Source organism: Gossypium arboreum, chromosome 12, assembly GCF_025698485.1.
Source record: "Gossypium arboreum isolate Shixiya-1 chromosome 12, ASM2569848v2, whole genome shotgun sequence".
NCBI lineage: Eukaryota > Viridiplantae > Streptophyta > Magnoliopsida > Malvales > Malvaceae > Gossypium > Gossypium arboreum.
The window spans coordinates 118,050,245-118,067,398 of record NC_069081.1 but is presented as its reverse complement, the minus strand read 5'-3'; the positions used below and the strand labels follow the sequence as shown (position 1 = coordinate 118,067,398).

The following is a 17,154-nucleotide window of genomic DNA, read 5'->3' as shown; positions in this document are numbered from 1 at the left end:
AGCCCAAGGAAGAAATCAAAACCAGAGATCGAAAGGTGTTTAAATTTTCTAAGTTTCGAATCGGTTCTTCTTTCTTTTTTTCTTTTTTACTTTTCTTTTCCTGATTACATGGTTGTGCATATATATATATTGTTAAAATAAAGAGGAAAATAAAAAATACACCTTTTTCGAAACTCCGGCAACCGCGGCGGAGGACGGTGGCTGTTCGCCGGAGCCTAAACCGGACCAGGAGAACCTGCACAAAGAGAAAAAAAGCATTTTTTGAAAAACAAAAGGGAAGAATGACATTTAAAAAAAAAATAGTTTATATAGAAGTATAAAACGACGTAGTTTTAAGGGGATTATGGAGACCTCAAAACGGCGCCGTTTGGCCCTCGACCCGCGCAGGCGACCCGACCCGCTAGGGGATCCGCGCGTTTTTGTCATAATGGAATATTTTCTCAATAAGTCCCTCCGCTTTTCCTTGTTCTCGCAATTAAGTTTTTTATTTATTTCAATTATACCTTAAAATTTACTTTGGTTTCATTTTGGCCCCCATTTGAACGACGTCGTTTAGGAGGGCGGGGATTATTTCATTTTTGGACACTGTATGCTATTCGCGCCTTCAAATCGGTCCCTTTCTTCTTTGTATATTTTCAAATCGGCCCCAAATTCTTTTTTAAGTTCAATTTAGTCCCTAGTTTGGATATTTGACTCCTTTATTATTAAATTAATTAACTTTATTGATTTCTTGTATTATTATACTTCACTATTATAGTTATTGTTATTTTCTTTTTACTTTCGTTACCACTTTATTATTATTACGTTATTGTTATTATTTTCCTTATTATTACCATTAAAGTTACATTTCCTTTTCATACTTATTTATTTGTATTATTATTTTTATATTCTTGTATCATTAATTTTATCTTGTCATTATTACAGATAGTTATTATTATTACTTTTATTGTTTGTTTTTGTTTTATTACTAATATTATTATTAACATTGTTACTATTAAATTTATTCACTACCATTATCTCTATTTACATATTATTATTATTTTACTACACTACCATCATCCCCGTTTTTTACTCACTAATGTTATTGATAAGAACATATTTTAATGTATTATTATTCTTATTATCATCATTATTATATTTGTACTTATATTTATTCTAACGTCATTTTATTATTATTCCCACTATTATTAGTATTGCATATATATATATATACATATCCTTTTGTTATTATTTTTATATACAAACATTTTGAATATTATTACCCTCTTTTGTTAAACTAATTAATTCCACATAGTCATTATATCATCTTTTACAACTGTTCATATTATTGCTTTCGACACTATCGCACCCGTCATTATGTTATTATTCATATTAATTTGCTTTTATGTTTACTATAAATCACATTATATTTTTACTCAATGCCTTAAAATAATTCTTTCATAAAAGTGATATTCCATATTTGGTAATTCGAGATAATCATGCTCTAACTTACTGGGTTTCGATTTTTCTCATTTAATCTAAATAACGGAATACTCTTTTAAATTGTTATACGAGTTTTGAAAATGCTCATTCTCGGAGGTGCGAAGTGTTGTGCCCTAACTTACCGGGTATGACATTTTGTCACCTCGAAATATGAATTTGTTTTAAAACAAAGGCAATATTCGGTGTTTGTGAATACGGAAAAACGTACCCTAACTTACTGGGTTTCGATTTTTCTTGTTTATTCTAAATAATCGAATACCCTTTTAATAAATTAAAATATGCAAATTTCATATAAAAGGGAAGCTTGTTCTCGAAAATTCAAGATGTCGTGTCCTAACTTACTGGACGTGACATTTCATATTTTGAGACGAGAAGGTCTTTAACACTTGAGCATTTTCATAAAGAAGGATCGTATTTCAAAAAACTTTCAAGATTTTAATCTTCGACACTAAGACACTAATTAATCAACTAGGTACCATTTTTGGGCGTATCGAGGGTGCTAATCCTTCCTCGTGCGTAACCGACTCCCGAACTCATTTTCTGATTTTCGTAGACCAAAAATTATCGTTTTAGTAAATCTTAAATTTTATTAAAATGATTAATTTAAGGTGATCCGATCACACCTCATCAAAAAAGATTGGTGGCGACTCCCGTTCTTTCATTTTCAAAATTTAAGTCGATTCCCGTTTTTCAAAAAAAATGGTTACGACAGCCATATCAATTTCCCGATAGGATACGAAATTCAAAGTTGTTTGTAGTGATATGTTTTGATTTGTATGGAGCGATAGGGAAGAGTATAAGTCGGTTAAATTAGTTGTATGATCGGTTAATTTGGTTATGTTAGTCGATTACCTATTATTGAATTTGATCACCAAATTGACAAATAATATTTTTTTAATTATTTCAAATCTATTAATATTTTTATAAAATATAAATTGGTTATGTTTGTTATTTTCATTATTTTAAATATCTTTTATAATATAAAATATATTTATTTTAAATACATACTTTATAATCTATAGTATTAATAAAATTCATGACTAAATTGGTGTCCACGAGTTAACCGGGCATCAACTCAGTTAGAAAATTAGAAAGATGACCTTCCTTCTTTAAAACAAGTTATATTAGAAAGGTGAAAGTTTATAACAACCAGGCATCAATCTTTAAGGTGCGACCTGTATTATATATAGGAACCCTCGTTCTTTTATGCTATCCCACCTAAAAACTTATAACAACGTGAAAATTTAGGATTAGCAATTAAGTATATTTCAAATTCGAAATTGAAAAAATTAATTCTTTAAAAAAAACAGAGTAATTTAATCTCTGTCAATTTCAAAAGTGAACAATTAATGATAATTAGTCACGAGTTAATATTTTCCATCAACTGTACATGATTTTGGTTGGCATAATAACAATTTAGCTCTTAAAATTTACACATTATATCAACTTGGTCCTAACTTAACAATTTTATCTCGTGACATTTGTGTAGATGTTAAGGCTGAAATTATCGAATGTTTTAGAATTAAGGCTAAAATGACAAAACATGTAAACATTGAAGGCTAAATTTGTTATTATACCAATCAAAATTATATACAATTAACATAAAATGTTAACGTCATGATTAATTGTCCTCAATTACTCACTTTTAAAATTGATAGAAATTAAATTATTTTAATTTTTTAAAATATCAATTTATTCAATTTTAAAATCGAGAACTACTGAAAAAGTTGTTTTACCAAATATTTTAAGTTGGAAAGAACACCCTTATTTGTAGAAACAAAACATGCATTCACCATATGCCTTGCATGAAACGCAACAATAAAAATCATTTTCAAGATTGGGACATTTGCAACAATGAATTTGCTAGTTTCAAGTTTTATCCAACTTTTTTTTATTTAAAAGTAAGTCATAGTGGACTTTACTAAAAAGAAAAAAAAAATTGCAGCAGAAAAATGGGAGACCGATTGATAGAAAATGGGTCCAAAACATCCCCCACTTTAGTGGGAGGGTGAGGTGTTCGGTAGGGCGGTGGGAAAACTCCACTTTCAACAGCCCAACTTCGTTATATATATATTGATATATGCTAGCCAATTATCTAAAGCCACCTGCATCAACAAAAAGTGTATATATGTTTATAAATGTTTATAAATTAGTGCTTTAGTTAGGGATATTTTGGTAAAATACCAGTTTATCTGTGAATTGGTATGAATTGATAAAATTGAGTTTAAATATTGATTAAAGTGGAGTTTGAACCGAATTCTATAATATGTTTTTATTTATGAATTTTTAGTAATTTATTTGAATCAGACGAACTGGTCGGATGAGTTAGATCGAAAACTTATGGCTCGACCAGTTCAACTATTGATCTGGTTCCAAAAACATTGATACTTTATTCCTAATTAGGTATATATATATATATATATATATATTTAATAAGTAAATTTTGATTCAAATGTAATTCATATATCAGTGAACAACGACGTGACATATCTTCACCAATGAAATAAAAAAAAAAACAGTGGATGATTAATTGTTTTAAACATAAATCTGGAATTCAAAATCTGAATCTTATTAGGAGGGTAAAGTCATAACAGTAACTCAATTAATACAACTCAAACCCAGGCCACACCTAAAACAATGAATACATTTATCATCAAGCTAACACATAAGATTTATAAATTATGTATAATTGAATCTAAATTAGAATTTTATATGTATACTTTTATTAAATTAAAGTTTATATATGTTACACATTAAATTAAATTCATAAATTACTTGATATTTAATCTAAAATAATAATATTTTTAGATTAATAAAGCATATACTTTTATAAGTTGTTTCCCAATATATCATATTATTTTGCTCATAATGTATATATTAATATGCTATCAGTGGATTAAACTATAGCGTCATTATAACCTTTTTTCAAGTTTCGTTATAATAGTTGACTTAAAACTATAAATATATATTCCTTCAACTATAGTTATTGTTTTTAAAATTAGATTAGAGTGGTTGGGATATCAATCCGAAATAAGAGGTCAAATAGTTAAATTGATTAGATCGATCGAATCGATTTTTTCTAATTTTTAATATTTATGTTTTTTAAATAACTTATTTAATTAAATCAGACGATGAATTGAACCAATCAAACAGGTGATCTGGCCGACTTGACCACCAGTTCGATTTCGAAAACCTTGACAAATACAAAGTACAATGGAAAGAACATAACAGAACCCATCCATAACATACAGACATATTAAGACTTACCCACACATCGCAATTACAAATGGTGAGACTTCAACTTGAATATTTAAAGACCGAAGGCCTCCACTTTAACCAACAATATCAATAAATAAGGGCGGCTAAGGGGTGTCTAGTAGGGCTTTGACCCCCTAAAATAAGAAAATTTTATTTTGTTTATTTATAATTTATAAAATTTTAAGTTAGTATATATAATCACACTTTAACCCCAAAAATGATAAAATTTTAATTTAATCCTTTAAGAAAATATAAAACACATAAACTATTAAAATAGAGAAATTGCATTCTAATTCTTATAAAAACATACAATTTAATTCCGGCCTCAGAAAAATTTTCTAACTTCACCCCTGTCAATACCTATAATTTAATTTTACTAAAATAATAACATCTGATTTATCTACAATTATAAACTTACACTGATAACATTAAGGATGAAATTGAAATGTTCAAAGAATCAACTCAGTGTCAAACTCAATTATGCATGTGACACAACATAGCCCTACAAATGTCCATTATTAGTTTGGAGTTTTAGGTTATAGTCAATATCAAATGGTCAGTCGATCGACATATATATTATCATATAATTGCAAACTTCGACATTGGACTTTAGCCATCCAATATCATATAATATATTTATTTAAATGCCAATCCCAAAAGATGGCTTTTATTTTTTTTCTTTGTTGACCTTTTAGGTTTCCACCAATATTAATGACTTAAACGACGTGGTATGTTTTCCAATAACTTGTTTAATTTTAATGGCCATTTTGGTTAATGCAAAAACACAACACAGATTTATTTAAGGGTTAACTTCACTAAATGTCCTTAGTTTATTATTAAGATTTTTAAATTAATTCATAAATTTTAAAATGTTTTAATCGAGATTTTAAAAGATTAATTTTGTATCAGTTATGTCATTTCCTTAACTTAGCCGTCAAATTAAGTGTTAAATGTTAAGATATATTATAAAGCATATTTAAAATATATTGATTAAATTATTAATATGTGTAGGGTTAAAAAAAATCAAAAACCCATTCGAAATGTGGTGTTTGAACATTTTTATTTAATAAGTTAAAATTTGAGGTTGTTTGAATACAACAGAATTTTATTTTATTTAATTCATAATTAGTTATTATTTTTATTATGAAAAAAATATTTTGTAAATGAAATAGTAAAATAACTTAAAATATTATGTAAATAGTTACTTTTCGAAAAATAGTATTTAAAAGAGTTATAAATTTTTTATTTACTTAAAATTATTTTTAAAAACTATAAAATTTTATTAAATAATGTCCAAAACCGTAAAACAATACCTATATTGTAAAAAAAAACAAAAACCCAAAATCAATATAAAAGACTGAGAACCAAATTGAGCCAAGTTGAATTATTACGGATGGTTCAAAATTCAAAATAAAACAAATTAAATTAAACTTAACTGAACTCAACTTTATATATGTGTACTTATCTCGTAGATAATTTAAATATGACAAATGAAAAAAAAAGTTATATTACTAAAATTAAGGAATTAGAAAGGGTATTTCCTTTTTCTTTTAAAACACGTATTAAAACAAATTTAAATAATATATATAAACGTATTTACAATTTGACTCACAATTTAAATATATTTCGCGTTAATTTTAAGCTGGCAACGGCTAAAATAATGACTGTGCCGGAAAAAGAATTTGATTAATATAATATTAATATTTTAAATATTAGAATTAAATTATTTTAAAATATAAAATTCAGAAGTTGTAGTGCAATTAATCCATAGTAAATAAATTAAAAATGTATTTTGTGGTTACAAAGTTGAGTGCAAAGGCCACTAAGCTTACGTTTCTCTGAATTATTTAGCTTTGGAGGGGGGTCCTCTAAGTCGGAGATCGGCAGATGCGCTGCTGAGTTTACACGTAGCCCATGAGATGGAAGCAAGTGTCAAGAAGAAAATCATCACCAATGCCGGTGCAGTCGTGTCACCGTCCACTAGCTATCACTTCTTCTTTTTTTTTTTGTCAATAATAAGTTTTATGTTTGGACTCTAATTTTGGACAAATTAGGTTTATCAGTATTGTCGTCGACTTGTCTTGTTTATGGCCGGCCTGTCTCTCTAATTCCTCAGAGATTAACGTTCTCGCATTCCATCTGCATGAGATTTTTCATCATACAATAAGGGTGAAAACAAGCTCACCTTTTCCCTGTAGTTTCATGTATGGTTTTAAAACAGTTAAATACCAAAAAGAAAAAAAAAACAAATAACGTAAAGTAGTTAATAACAACAAGTGTTCGGTACAATTTCAACGAGGGACTCATGTTTAAATATTGAGATAATATTGTTGGGGGTACAATCATAAACTCTAAACATATAACGATACTAAACTTGAAAATATCAAAAAACATTAATAATATTTTAAATCTCTTATTTATTAATTTAAAATTTATTTAGTTCTAAAAATTTTAATTTTAATTTCTTATCCCCAATATAATTATTAATATTTATTTTTATAATAAAAAATATATATATATTTATTTTTGCTTTGTTTAAACGTGTTTGTTTATCATTAATGACATGTTCATTTAATGAATAAGTTTATATAATTTAAATGAACTTATATATATACAAATAATTTTAAATAAAACAAAGGTATAATAAATTTTCAGTCCTCCAATTTTACAAAACAATCAATTTAGCCTTCCATTTAATTTTTAGTCTCTTAGAACCTTTAAATTTGTATTGTTTATGAAATCATCCTAAAATAAATAAAAAATGAATATTAGTTAACTTTACTATAAAGGATAGTTATATTACATGAAATTTTATGCGAAAATTAAGCAAATGTATGTAATTATGAAGTTGGGGTAAGTAAAAAAATGATGAGAAATTAACTTTAGCTAATAGCTTAATTAGAGCGGCCTACCCTTTTAACAGTTTGGTCAAAGACATAAAGTACATAATGGCGATGTGATTAACCACCTTTTGAAAAATTAAATATTTCTCAATGATAATATATTAAATTAAAAGTTATTGATTTCTATTTTGGCTTCACTATGATTGCTCCAAATAATAATAATAATAATAAAGTCTGTGGGCTTAGCTTTGGTCAATTAAAATAATTTAAGCTTATAAATTTTCAAAATAATTTTATGGTATCTATTTTTTATACAATATTTAAAATTAATCATATATAATTCCTTCTCAACTCATAAATAGGAGAATAATACGTTTTAAAGTCATCGAACTCACGTCTTCCTGTATTGACAACAATATCCATATCAATCAAGCTAATACAAATAAGTGAAGATGAGTATAATAAAAAACATAAAAAAGGTTAGGTAAATTTCTAAGCCCATGGATTAATTTATATTAATCCGAATTAAAAAAAGATAATTTCCTTTCCCAATATCTTTTGGCTCTTACCAAGTCAAACTCGACAACTCATCAAATCAATTCAACAAATTCGAAATTAGGCAGTAAAATATATTAATCCAAACGAGCCGTTTAGTTCGGTTGATAAAGTATATATTATTAGTAATTGAACGAAGTTACAAATGGTTGATAAAGTCTTAGCTCAATTGGTATTTATATTATTGTCAATGTGGGAGAACGTGGGTTCGAGTTCGCTGAAGTGTATTATCCTCCTATTTAATGGTCGGGCTGAGACTATGGGTAATTTTAAATATCGTATTGAAAAGAACATGTATTATAAGAATCTATAATGAACTTAATGTTCAAAAAAGAAAATAAAGTTACATAAATCCATTGATAAAATATAATCAATAAACCATTCTATGATAAGGCTTGCTATGCTTACATATACCTTCCTTTTTGTGTGAAAATAATAATAATAATACAGAAATTATACAATTTAGTTTGGTCTAAAGCTCTCTTCGCTTTATTTTTATTCAAAGCTACTAAGACATCACGAGGACAATTGTCATAGATTTGGAGGCTTGTTTTTCCTTCTAAGCTCAATCTGACCAAATAATCAGTGACCCGATTTTTTTTCTCTAGGAACACGTTGAATTTGGGTCAATTTTAATTTCATAATTATTATCATCAATGGCTTTTATTTCCCACCGAATGAAATGCCATAATATTGCAAATCAAGCCTTGAATGTGTTGACAAAGATAGAGATTTTGAGTACTAATTTTTAACAAAAGGACCAGTTTAGTCGTTGATTTAATGCACATGGATAAATTTGTCACTTTCTAAAGTCGGGCGGGCAAAATGCAATTCGACTCTTAGTACAAAAGCCTCCGTAGTACTTTTACATATGTAAGATAGTTAATTAGTTAAGTTATTTAATTCAAAATTTTGAAATCAAGATTTTATACTATGGAGAATGAATCATTAATTGGTTTGAAAAATGATTTAAATTGATTCATTAATTTTCTAGAAGAGATCAAAGATGGAATTATCCATTCATTTAAGTGGTTAAAATGAACTAAATTAAAATATTAGATTTTAGGAGAGACTAGGAAGGAGTGGTTGAAATAGTTAGTTAATCAGTTACAACTTAAAACAAACAATAAAACTAAATCTAATTAGCAAGAGTACTAATTTTGTCAATAAAAGATTTTACAAATAATTATTTTTATTAAGGAATGCCTTTTAGTGTAAAAATGATATATATGTACAATATATATAGTTATTTGATTGCAAAAGAAAAGAAAATTGTATATATATTTTACATGGGCCCTCCTAGTAGGGTATAATAGGAAAAACAACAATGATAAAAACAAAGCTATTTTCCATTTTATGATAATGACAAAATATTTTTTTCTCTACACTAATATAATTAGTTCAAAAAAAAAAAGAAGAAGAAGAAGAGAGAGCCCCTTTTAAAACAGTGGAATTATAATTATGATAATTCCATCATATGATTCATAAACTCTTGCTAGATTTTATTCTTCTATTGATCTCTTTCTCCAATTCTTCAAGTCCACCCACTTCCTCTAGTTCCTGTTGCACATGATCATATAATTAAATTAAAAAAAAAGAGCAAACTTTTTTTTTATTATTTATTAAAATTAAAGTTTTAGGTAATAGGTTACCTTAGGTCCTAGAAACAGCCCATATGGGACACCTTGGAATTTTTCTGAATGATGGAGCTGAAAAACGCCAAATAAAACCCAAATAAATAAACTTATTTATTTAATTTTAAAAGTTAAAATATGTATATACATATAAAATTGTGTGGAATTTATTTTTTAAATTTAAATTTATAAAAGTTACAAAATAGTCACTTAACTATTTAATTTTATTTTTTGTGATCGTTAATTGGCTAATGTAAAAATAAAACGCTCAAAAATTCAATATAGTTGAGTGACTTAAAAAGAAAATTAAATAATTAAATTAATATTTTATAACTTTTCATAATTGAATGGCTAAAAATAAAAAGTATATTCATATAAAAAAATAACTTTATAGTAGAAAAATTTTAATGGGAGTATCGAATCAACTTAACTAAATTCTTTAAAATAAATTAAAACTTAAAATTGAACTTTTTTAAATAAATGTGGTGCATGTTAATTAACCTGGTGAGCCGCAGCAACCTTTCTGAAATAAGGCACGTCGGCAATAGGTCCCACCGGGAATCTCTTATGCACGAGACCATCGTGGACGAACATGTAAGCCATTCCAAACACAGTAATCCCAAGCCCCTGAAAGGGTATTATAGTCTTTTTGTTACTGAATAATAAACATGCAGACAAAAAACAGTTCGCTAATCCCAAGCTATTTTAATCAGGAACTAAACCGTTAATCAAGGAATAATATAAACATGAAAGATTCAGAAAGATTACGATAATGAAAAAAAGTAATAATTAAATACCCAAAAAAATACAAACAAACTTACAGCACCAAAACATAGACCAGGTACAAGTCCTTTGTTGAAGAAACCGTAAGACAGAAGGGCTATAGCTGGAACGGCGTTTATAATGGCGAAAACGTCGTTTAGTTCGAACGGACCTTCTCTTGGTCGATGGTGAGACTGCCCAATAAAAACCCTAATTTAGTATTTCATTTATATGGCTTTTTGATGGTCGGGTCGGGTCGGATTCTGTTTACCTCATGCATATGCCATAAGGAAGCATGCCAGAGAGCTCGATGTGCCCATCTAGCCCAAAACTCCATGCCTACCTGAAAACCAAATGAAACCAAGTTTTTTTTTTTTTCAAACAATGAAATAAAAGCTTTATTACATAGAAAAAATGGAAGACATTGAACTTACGGCGGCGCCAACAGATAGGGCAAATGTGCCGAACATTTCAGACAGAGGCACTTCTCCTCCCTTACAAAAAAAAAAAAAAACATGAAACAACCTTGTTCAGTAATTTGATCGTGGTATTAAAAATAAAAAAGAGAGGAAAAAGGGAGAAGAAAACGGACCTCCATTTGCCATGAAAATCTATAATAAACAGCCATAATAGCCATGGAAGTGATACCGAAACTAGACATGACAGCAGCGACCAAGTAAGTGAACCTTTCGGATTTTTTTCTAGCTAATTTCTCCGCCACATGTGGAGGTATTAAGATCTGTTTGTTCCCAAAATCCTCGGAACCGGATCCTTCTTCTACTAGATTCACTAAGGTCAGGGGTTCAACATCTTTTTGTTCCTCCAACACGAAACAAATGGAAAGCCTTGTCTCCTTTCGAGCACCGTGTGTTAGCTGTGGGAGGCGAAGTAGAGGGTTGAAAACTAGCCTTGGCTTGTGTGAGGGATGAAATGAAAGGAAAGGTTTAAGGGGTACGGCGGCGGATAAGCCAGCCGCCATGGGAAATGAACTGCGAGAAGGTAAAAGACGGCGAAGCAATTAAGCTCCGGCGGAGGAGATGAAGGAGAAGAGAGATGGGTCGGTGCGGAGAGGGTAGAGGTTTTGGTCTTTTATAGAGGGAAAGGTTCAGTGCACGAAGACCACAGCTTTGTGTGTGATTTTTGGGTATTGGGGAAGTTTATGGAATTAAAACACCCGCTTCCTCGTCATCGCATATATATTTTTTAAAATTTAAACAACAAAGTTTAAAAAGGGTAAAAAATTGTTTTCTTCATTTTTCCTATGATATTGGCCATTACCACTATGATAGTCTGATTCCACTCTAAAGGTAACACGTGGAGTATACGTTAACTTATAAAGTTAGATTACTTATTATGAAATAATTAATTTTCAACCCTCAAAATCTTTTTGTATGGCAATTCAACTGACATCTTTAGTTAGATCATCAATCTAATAAATAATTAAAAAATTATTAAAAAATAAAATTGTTGATTTAAAGATGGATTCAATCTTAGTTTGGGTTAGTATATTTCTAAGTTCTCGATTGATCCGGCTTCCGTAATACTCCTATCTACCATAGGATGGCCCAAGTTGATATGAGCAATATTTAAGAAGAGTTGTTAATGTTTTCGACCGAATTAAGTCAAGATTTAATATAAAATATAGAGATAATATCATTTTTTGTCATTAAACTTGACAAATTGGTCTATTTTAGTACTTATATATTTTTTTCACTTTGGTACTTGAATTTGGCAATTAGACTTATTTTGATATTTAGATTTGGATTTCGTTAAGATTTGATGATGTGACTAGTGATCTTGAAACATAACAAATAATTTGGATTGAGAATCAATTAGTATGTTAGTCCGAACAAAGTAGTTGAATTGATAGAATCGAAAACTAATTGAAACTAAAAAAAATTGAAAACTATGACAAAAACCAACAGTAAAACATGTTGAACTAGTTTAATAATTTTTTTAATTTTTTTATGAATTTAATCTTTAATTAATTATGTAATTAATTATTTAACTAGTTGTACCACCTAATCACCTGGAACTTTATATAATTTTAATATTTTCAAATGATGGTATGGCACAAACTCAAATTGTCATGTCATCAAACTTTTATATGTTTCAAGTTCGGGGATCAAAATATATTTAGTTGCCAAGTTCATGTACCAAAGTTGATTAAAAAAAAATACATGTACGAAAGCGAACCTAGATATCAAGTTCATGACCAAAAATTATATCATCCGCAAAATAAATTGTTTAAAAATAATAATAAAACATTAATTAAAAAAATAATATATACAACAAATTAAGTCAAGTCAAGTTTAAAAAATATAAATCCAGGCCAAGCGGATTGAGCTATCCAACCCATGAACAATTTTATGTTTAAAACATATTTAAACTCAAATTAAAATAAATTTAAAGAGTCCTTGTACATATGCAATTTAAATGTCAATAAATTAAAAAAACTCTCACAAAAATAAATTTTCAATTTTTAATTACAAAATTAGAAAAGCTGTCATGTTAGTTGATCTAAATAAGAGTCTTTCCTATTTTAATCATCTTAATTTTTTTGTTAATTTAGTTACTCGAAAAATGCAATTGATCAATTTAGTCACTATACCATTAGATGGTAACAGAATATTGACTATGCATTTTCTATTTTGGTTACTCTAAAAAGGAATCGTTTCTATTTTAATCACTCGAAAATTAGGGTAAACTACTTAGTTAGTCATTCTAAACAATAGTTATTCCTATTTTGGTCACCCAAAAAAATACATGAAAATATACCATTAGTTTTTTGTTACTATTTTAACAATGGAATAGTTGGTCACCCAACTTTTAGGGCACTTTGATTTTGATCACCCAAAATAAAATCCTTGCAATTTCGTCACCTAATTTTTAAGGCGCTTTCATTTTAGTCACTCAAGCATTAAATTTCTAATGACGGTTGATTGTACACACACCATATCATGTTTATACTTTCATTTTGGTCACCCAACTTCTAGATCATTTTTGTTTTAGTCACCCCAAAAATATCATTTTTTCAAGTATTTATTAGGGCAAAAAAAATAAGGATTAAAGTGAAAATGCGGGTGAAACTAAAATAATTCATTAAAATTTGTTAAACTAGTTTATACCCTTGCCAACAGTTCTATTTTTTTCAATATTGAGAATTTAAATTTCTAAACATCAAAACTGATTGAATAAATTATTAAAAAATGTATCCTTTGATAATGTTAGTCGATTTATTACTATAATATTGAAATTAATTTAATTAATTAATTTAATCTTTTATAAAATTTATTTTATGTTTCTAAACAAAATAAAGTTAAATAATTCATATTTAATAATTTTCTACAAATTTTCTTTTAATTATATGATCTCGAATCTTTTATGCTAAGCTAAAAGCAAAGAAAACAATATTTACAATTAACTTAATTATTTAATTTTATCTTACTTGCCAAACAAAACCTAGAAAAAATTCATTACTTCTTTACCTGAACGAAGAACAAGTAATTAATTTAATTAATTACAATGATTTTTTATTTTTATTTTTAGCTTAGTATTGAAGATTCGAGACCATATAATCAAAAGAAATTTAAGTTTCATAGACTTTTATTAAATATGAGTTAATTGATTTGATTTGATCAAGGATAATCTAGAAATATAGAATAAAACTTTAAAATTTAGAAAAGATTAAATTAATTAATTTCAATATTATAGTAACAAATCGGTTAATATTACCAAGGGATAAAATTCTTTTAAAAATTTATTTAATTTATTTTGATATTTTAAAATTCAAAATTTTAATATTAAAAAATAGAATTTTCAACTATGTAATAAGTATAATTTAACAAAATTTTAATGTATTATTTTAATTTCTACTATTTTTACCTTCGATCAATACTTAAAAAATATATTTTTTGGTGACAAAAATGAAAGGGTAAACATGATGTGGCATGTACAATTAACCGCTGTTAAAGATTTAACGCTTAGATGACTAAAATAAAAACAGCTTAAAAGTTAAGTGATGAATTTGTAAGGATTTCATTTAGGTGTCCTAAAAGTTGGATGAGCAACTAGTGAATTTACCCTTTACTTAAAAGTGTTTACTGAATGGAAGCTTAAGCAGGCAGGGAAGAGAAGTGGGGACCATTTCTGTTAAACCAATCAAATGGTAGCCTTTAAAAAAATAATTGACCGCACAACCTGAATTGAACTTTGTCTTAACTGTCATGCCACGTAGTCAGTAGTACAGTTGCCTACTAACCTACCTATCAGTACCTTTTCGGAGATGTTGTGGTTTCCACGTGGGATTCGTTTATTGGGTATTATTAGAACACGCTTTCTCCTTTTAGCCGTTGAGTCGACCACCTGGCTAGAGGTTCTTCCACCCACAGATTCCCTTTGGATCACGTTATACTGCTAACACTATTTTTTAACCCAAGCTTGAGCTCAACTTGTTGGCTCAGCTTGTCTTCGGTCCGGTTAGGGTCCTGTCTGCATTCAACAAGTTGTTTGCTGGACTTGGGTTTTTTTTCAGCCAATGAATTTTTCAATGGTTGTTTGAATTAGGTTAAATAAAAAAATTAATTGGAATATCGGTTTAGTGAAAGAAATTAGATTGGTTAATTTAAAATTAATTTTTAATTTTTTATATTTATAATTTTAATAAATTATTTAATTAAATCAGAGCGACCATTAAAATCGATCAACTAGTAATTTACTAAATTTGATTCTTCAGTAAAATAGATTATGTGTTGGAATATATTAATATAAATAATACAACACTTCAATAAAATAAAATAAAAATATTGAAGGAGTTATACTTATACATGAATATTCTTAAATTTGTTATATATTTATTTTTCATTTTATTATATCAATAACTATTGGTCTAAAATTTGAAGGTTGTATAAAATCTTTAGAAAAAAATTGAAATCAGCTTTGTTTGATTTTTGAAAATATTTTTTTTATATTTTTATTTTATTTTAAAAATAATTTTTATTTTCGAATTTTAAAAATTTTAAAACATGCTTGATAAATATAATAAAATATATATTTTCAATAGTGGAAACATAAAAATGTTTTGTAACTATTATTTTATATAATAAAATGTGAGAAATAAAATTTAAAAATCACATTTATATGAAATTTTGAATTATTATAATTAATTTTTAATTACATTTAAATAAACTTAGATATATTTATTTATTAATCTTCAACTCTTTCTTTTCACCAATGAGGTGACGGAATATTATTCAATGGCCTAACATTAAATGTAAAATCAAATTAAAACTACAATTTTGATAAAAAAAGAAAGGCTAAATTCTTCTATGAGTTCTTGTACTTTATAAAAGTTGTAGATTTGATTATTTTTACTTTTTGTATTTTTATTTTTAAATTTTAATTTTTACTGAACGGTAACTATTAAATTTATTAATTTAAGTTTTATTATTTCTAAAATTTGATATGACAAATATTTTATCATATGTGTCATGTCAGTTTATTATTTCATTACTCACCAATTAATAGACTAATGACTGTTAATTGCGTCAAAGTTGAAATTTCAAAATTCAAAAAGTATAAAGAATTAAAATAATTCGATAAAAAATTATATACTAAATCTACTACTGCACATGCAGTATAAGACTAGTAATTGAATCAGAGACGGATCCAGAGGGCTGGTAGGGGCCTTGACCCTCTAAAATAGAAAAAAATTTATTTAGGTCTTTTATAATTTATAAAATTTTAAATCAACAATGGTAAAATTACATTTTAAGCCCCCAAAACGATAAAAAATTAATTTAATCCCCTAAAAATTATAAAGATATAAGCTATTAAAATGGCGAAATTACATTTTTACTATCATAAAAATATATAATTTAATTTTGTCCCCCCAAAAAATTCTGACTTAAAAAAATAGTAACTAAAAGGGTAAACTGCACTGATAGTCATCCAATTATTAGCATATTTCCTTTTCAGTTACCCAACTATGAAAAATTACAAAATAGTCATCAAACTATTCAATTTTTTATTTTTGGTCACCAACTGTTAAATAGCTAAAGGGAAGATGAGATGGAAGCTTTCAAAATTAGCATAATAGCAACTTTAACCTTCAACGTTTATATATTGCGTCAATTTAGTTTTGATATTAAAAGTTTAACCATCGACGCTTACACATTGTGTAATCTATTTTTTTTTTCAAATGTACTTTTTCTTTGTGACACTTTCACCTAAAAAGCTAAAAAATGTATCTACTAAATTTGATCAGAAATTTACGAAAAATTGAAACCCCAAAAAATCCAAGATGATAATTTTCATCTTTTCTTATTCTTTTAAAATTAATCCTTAATGTTACAAATAAAAGTAAAACTACAAAAATTAACCCTTAAACTATACAATGTGTAAATATTGAGGGTTAATTTTTTTGGAATCAAGACTAAATTGACATATTTTATAATTGTTAAGGGTTAAAGTTGTTATTATGCCAATTTTAAAAGCTGCCAAATTATCTTCCCATTTGTAATTTAATGATTGGTGAGCAAAAAATAAAAATTTAAATAGTTTGGTGACAAAAAATAAACAAATCAAATAATTAAATAATTATTTTATAACTTTTTATAATT

General features: G+C 27.1%; 1 protein-coding gene across 1 annotated transcript; it reads right to left on the bottom strand.

Annotated features, from left to right (window-relative positions):
- Nucleotides 1-9,368: 9,368 nt before the first annotated feature.
- LOC108477313 (beta-carotene 3-hydroxylase, chloroplastic) lies at nucleotides 9,369-11,750 on the bottom strand. The gene is made up of 7 exons (XM_017779814.2): nucleotides 11,127-11,750; nucleotides 10,969-11,028; nucleotides 10,806-10,877; nucleotides 10,594-10,728; nucleotides 10,274-10,399; nucleotides 9,791-9,847; nucleotides 9,369-9,698 (listed from the first exon to the last, which is right to left on the bottom strand). Exons 1-7 carry the CDS (start codon nucleotides 11,511-11,513, stop codon nucleotides 9,621-9,623), a joined length of 915 nt encoding a protein of 304 aa, XP_017635303.1. The 5' UTR covers nucleotides 11,514-11,750; the 3' UTR covers nucleotides 9,369-9,620.
- Between the last annotated feature and the right edge of the window lie 5,404 nt (nucleotides 11,751-17,154).

Bases quoted from the DNA above. Each gene is read 5' to 3' on its own strand.
- LOC108477313 (XM_017779814.2), bottom strand. From the start codon at position 11,513: ATGGCGGCTGGCTTATCCGCCGCCGTACCCCTTAAACCTTTCCTTTCA. The intron at 11,029-11,126 runs GTCCGTTTTCTT...TTTTTTTGTAAG, and splicing joins GATTTTCATGGCAAATGGAG to GGAGGAGAAGTGCCTCTGTC. The intron at 9,699-9,790 runs GTAACCTATTAC...CATGTGCAACAG, and splicing joins GGCTGTTTCTAGGACCTAAG to GAACTAGAGGAAGTGGGTGG.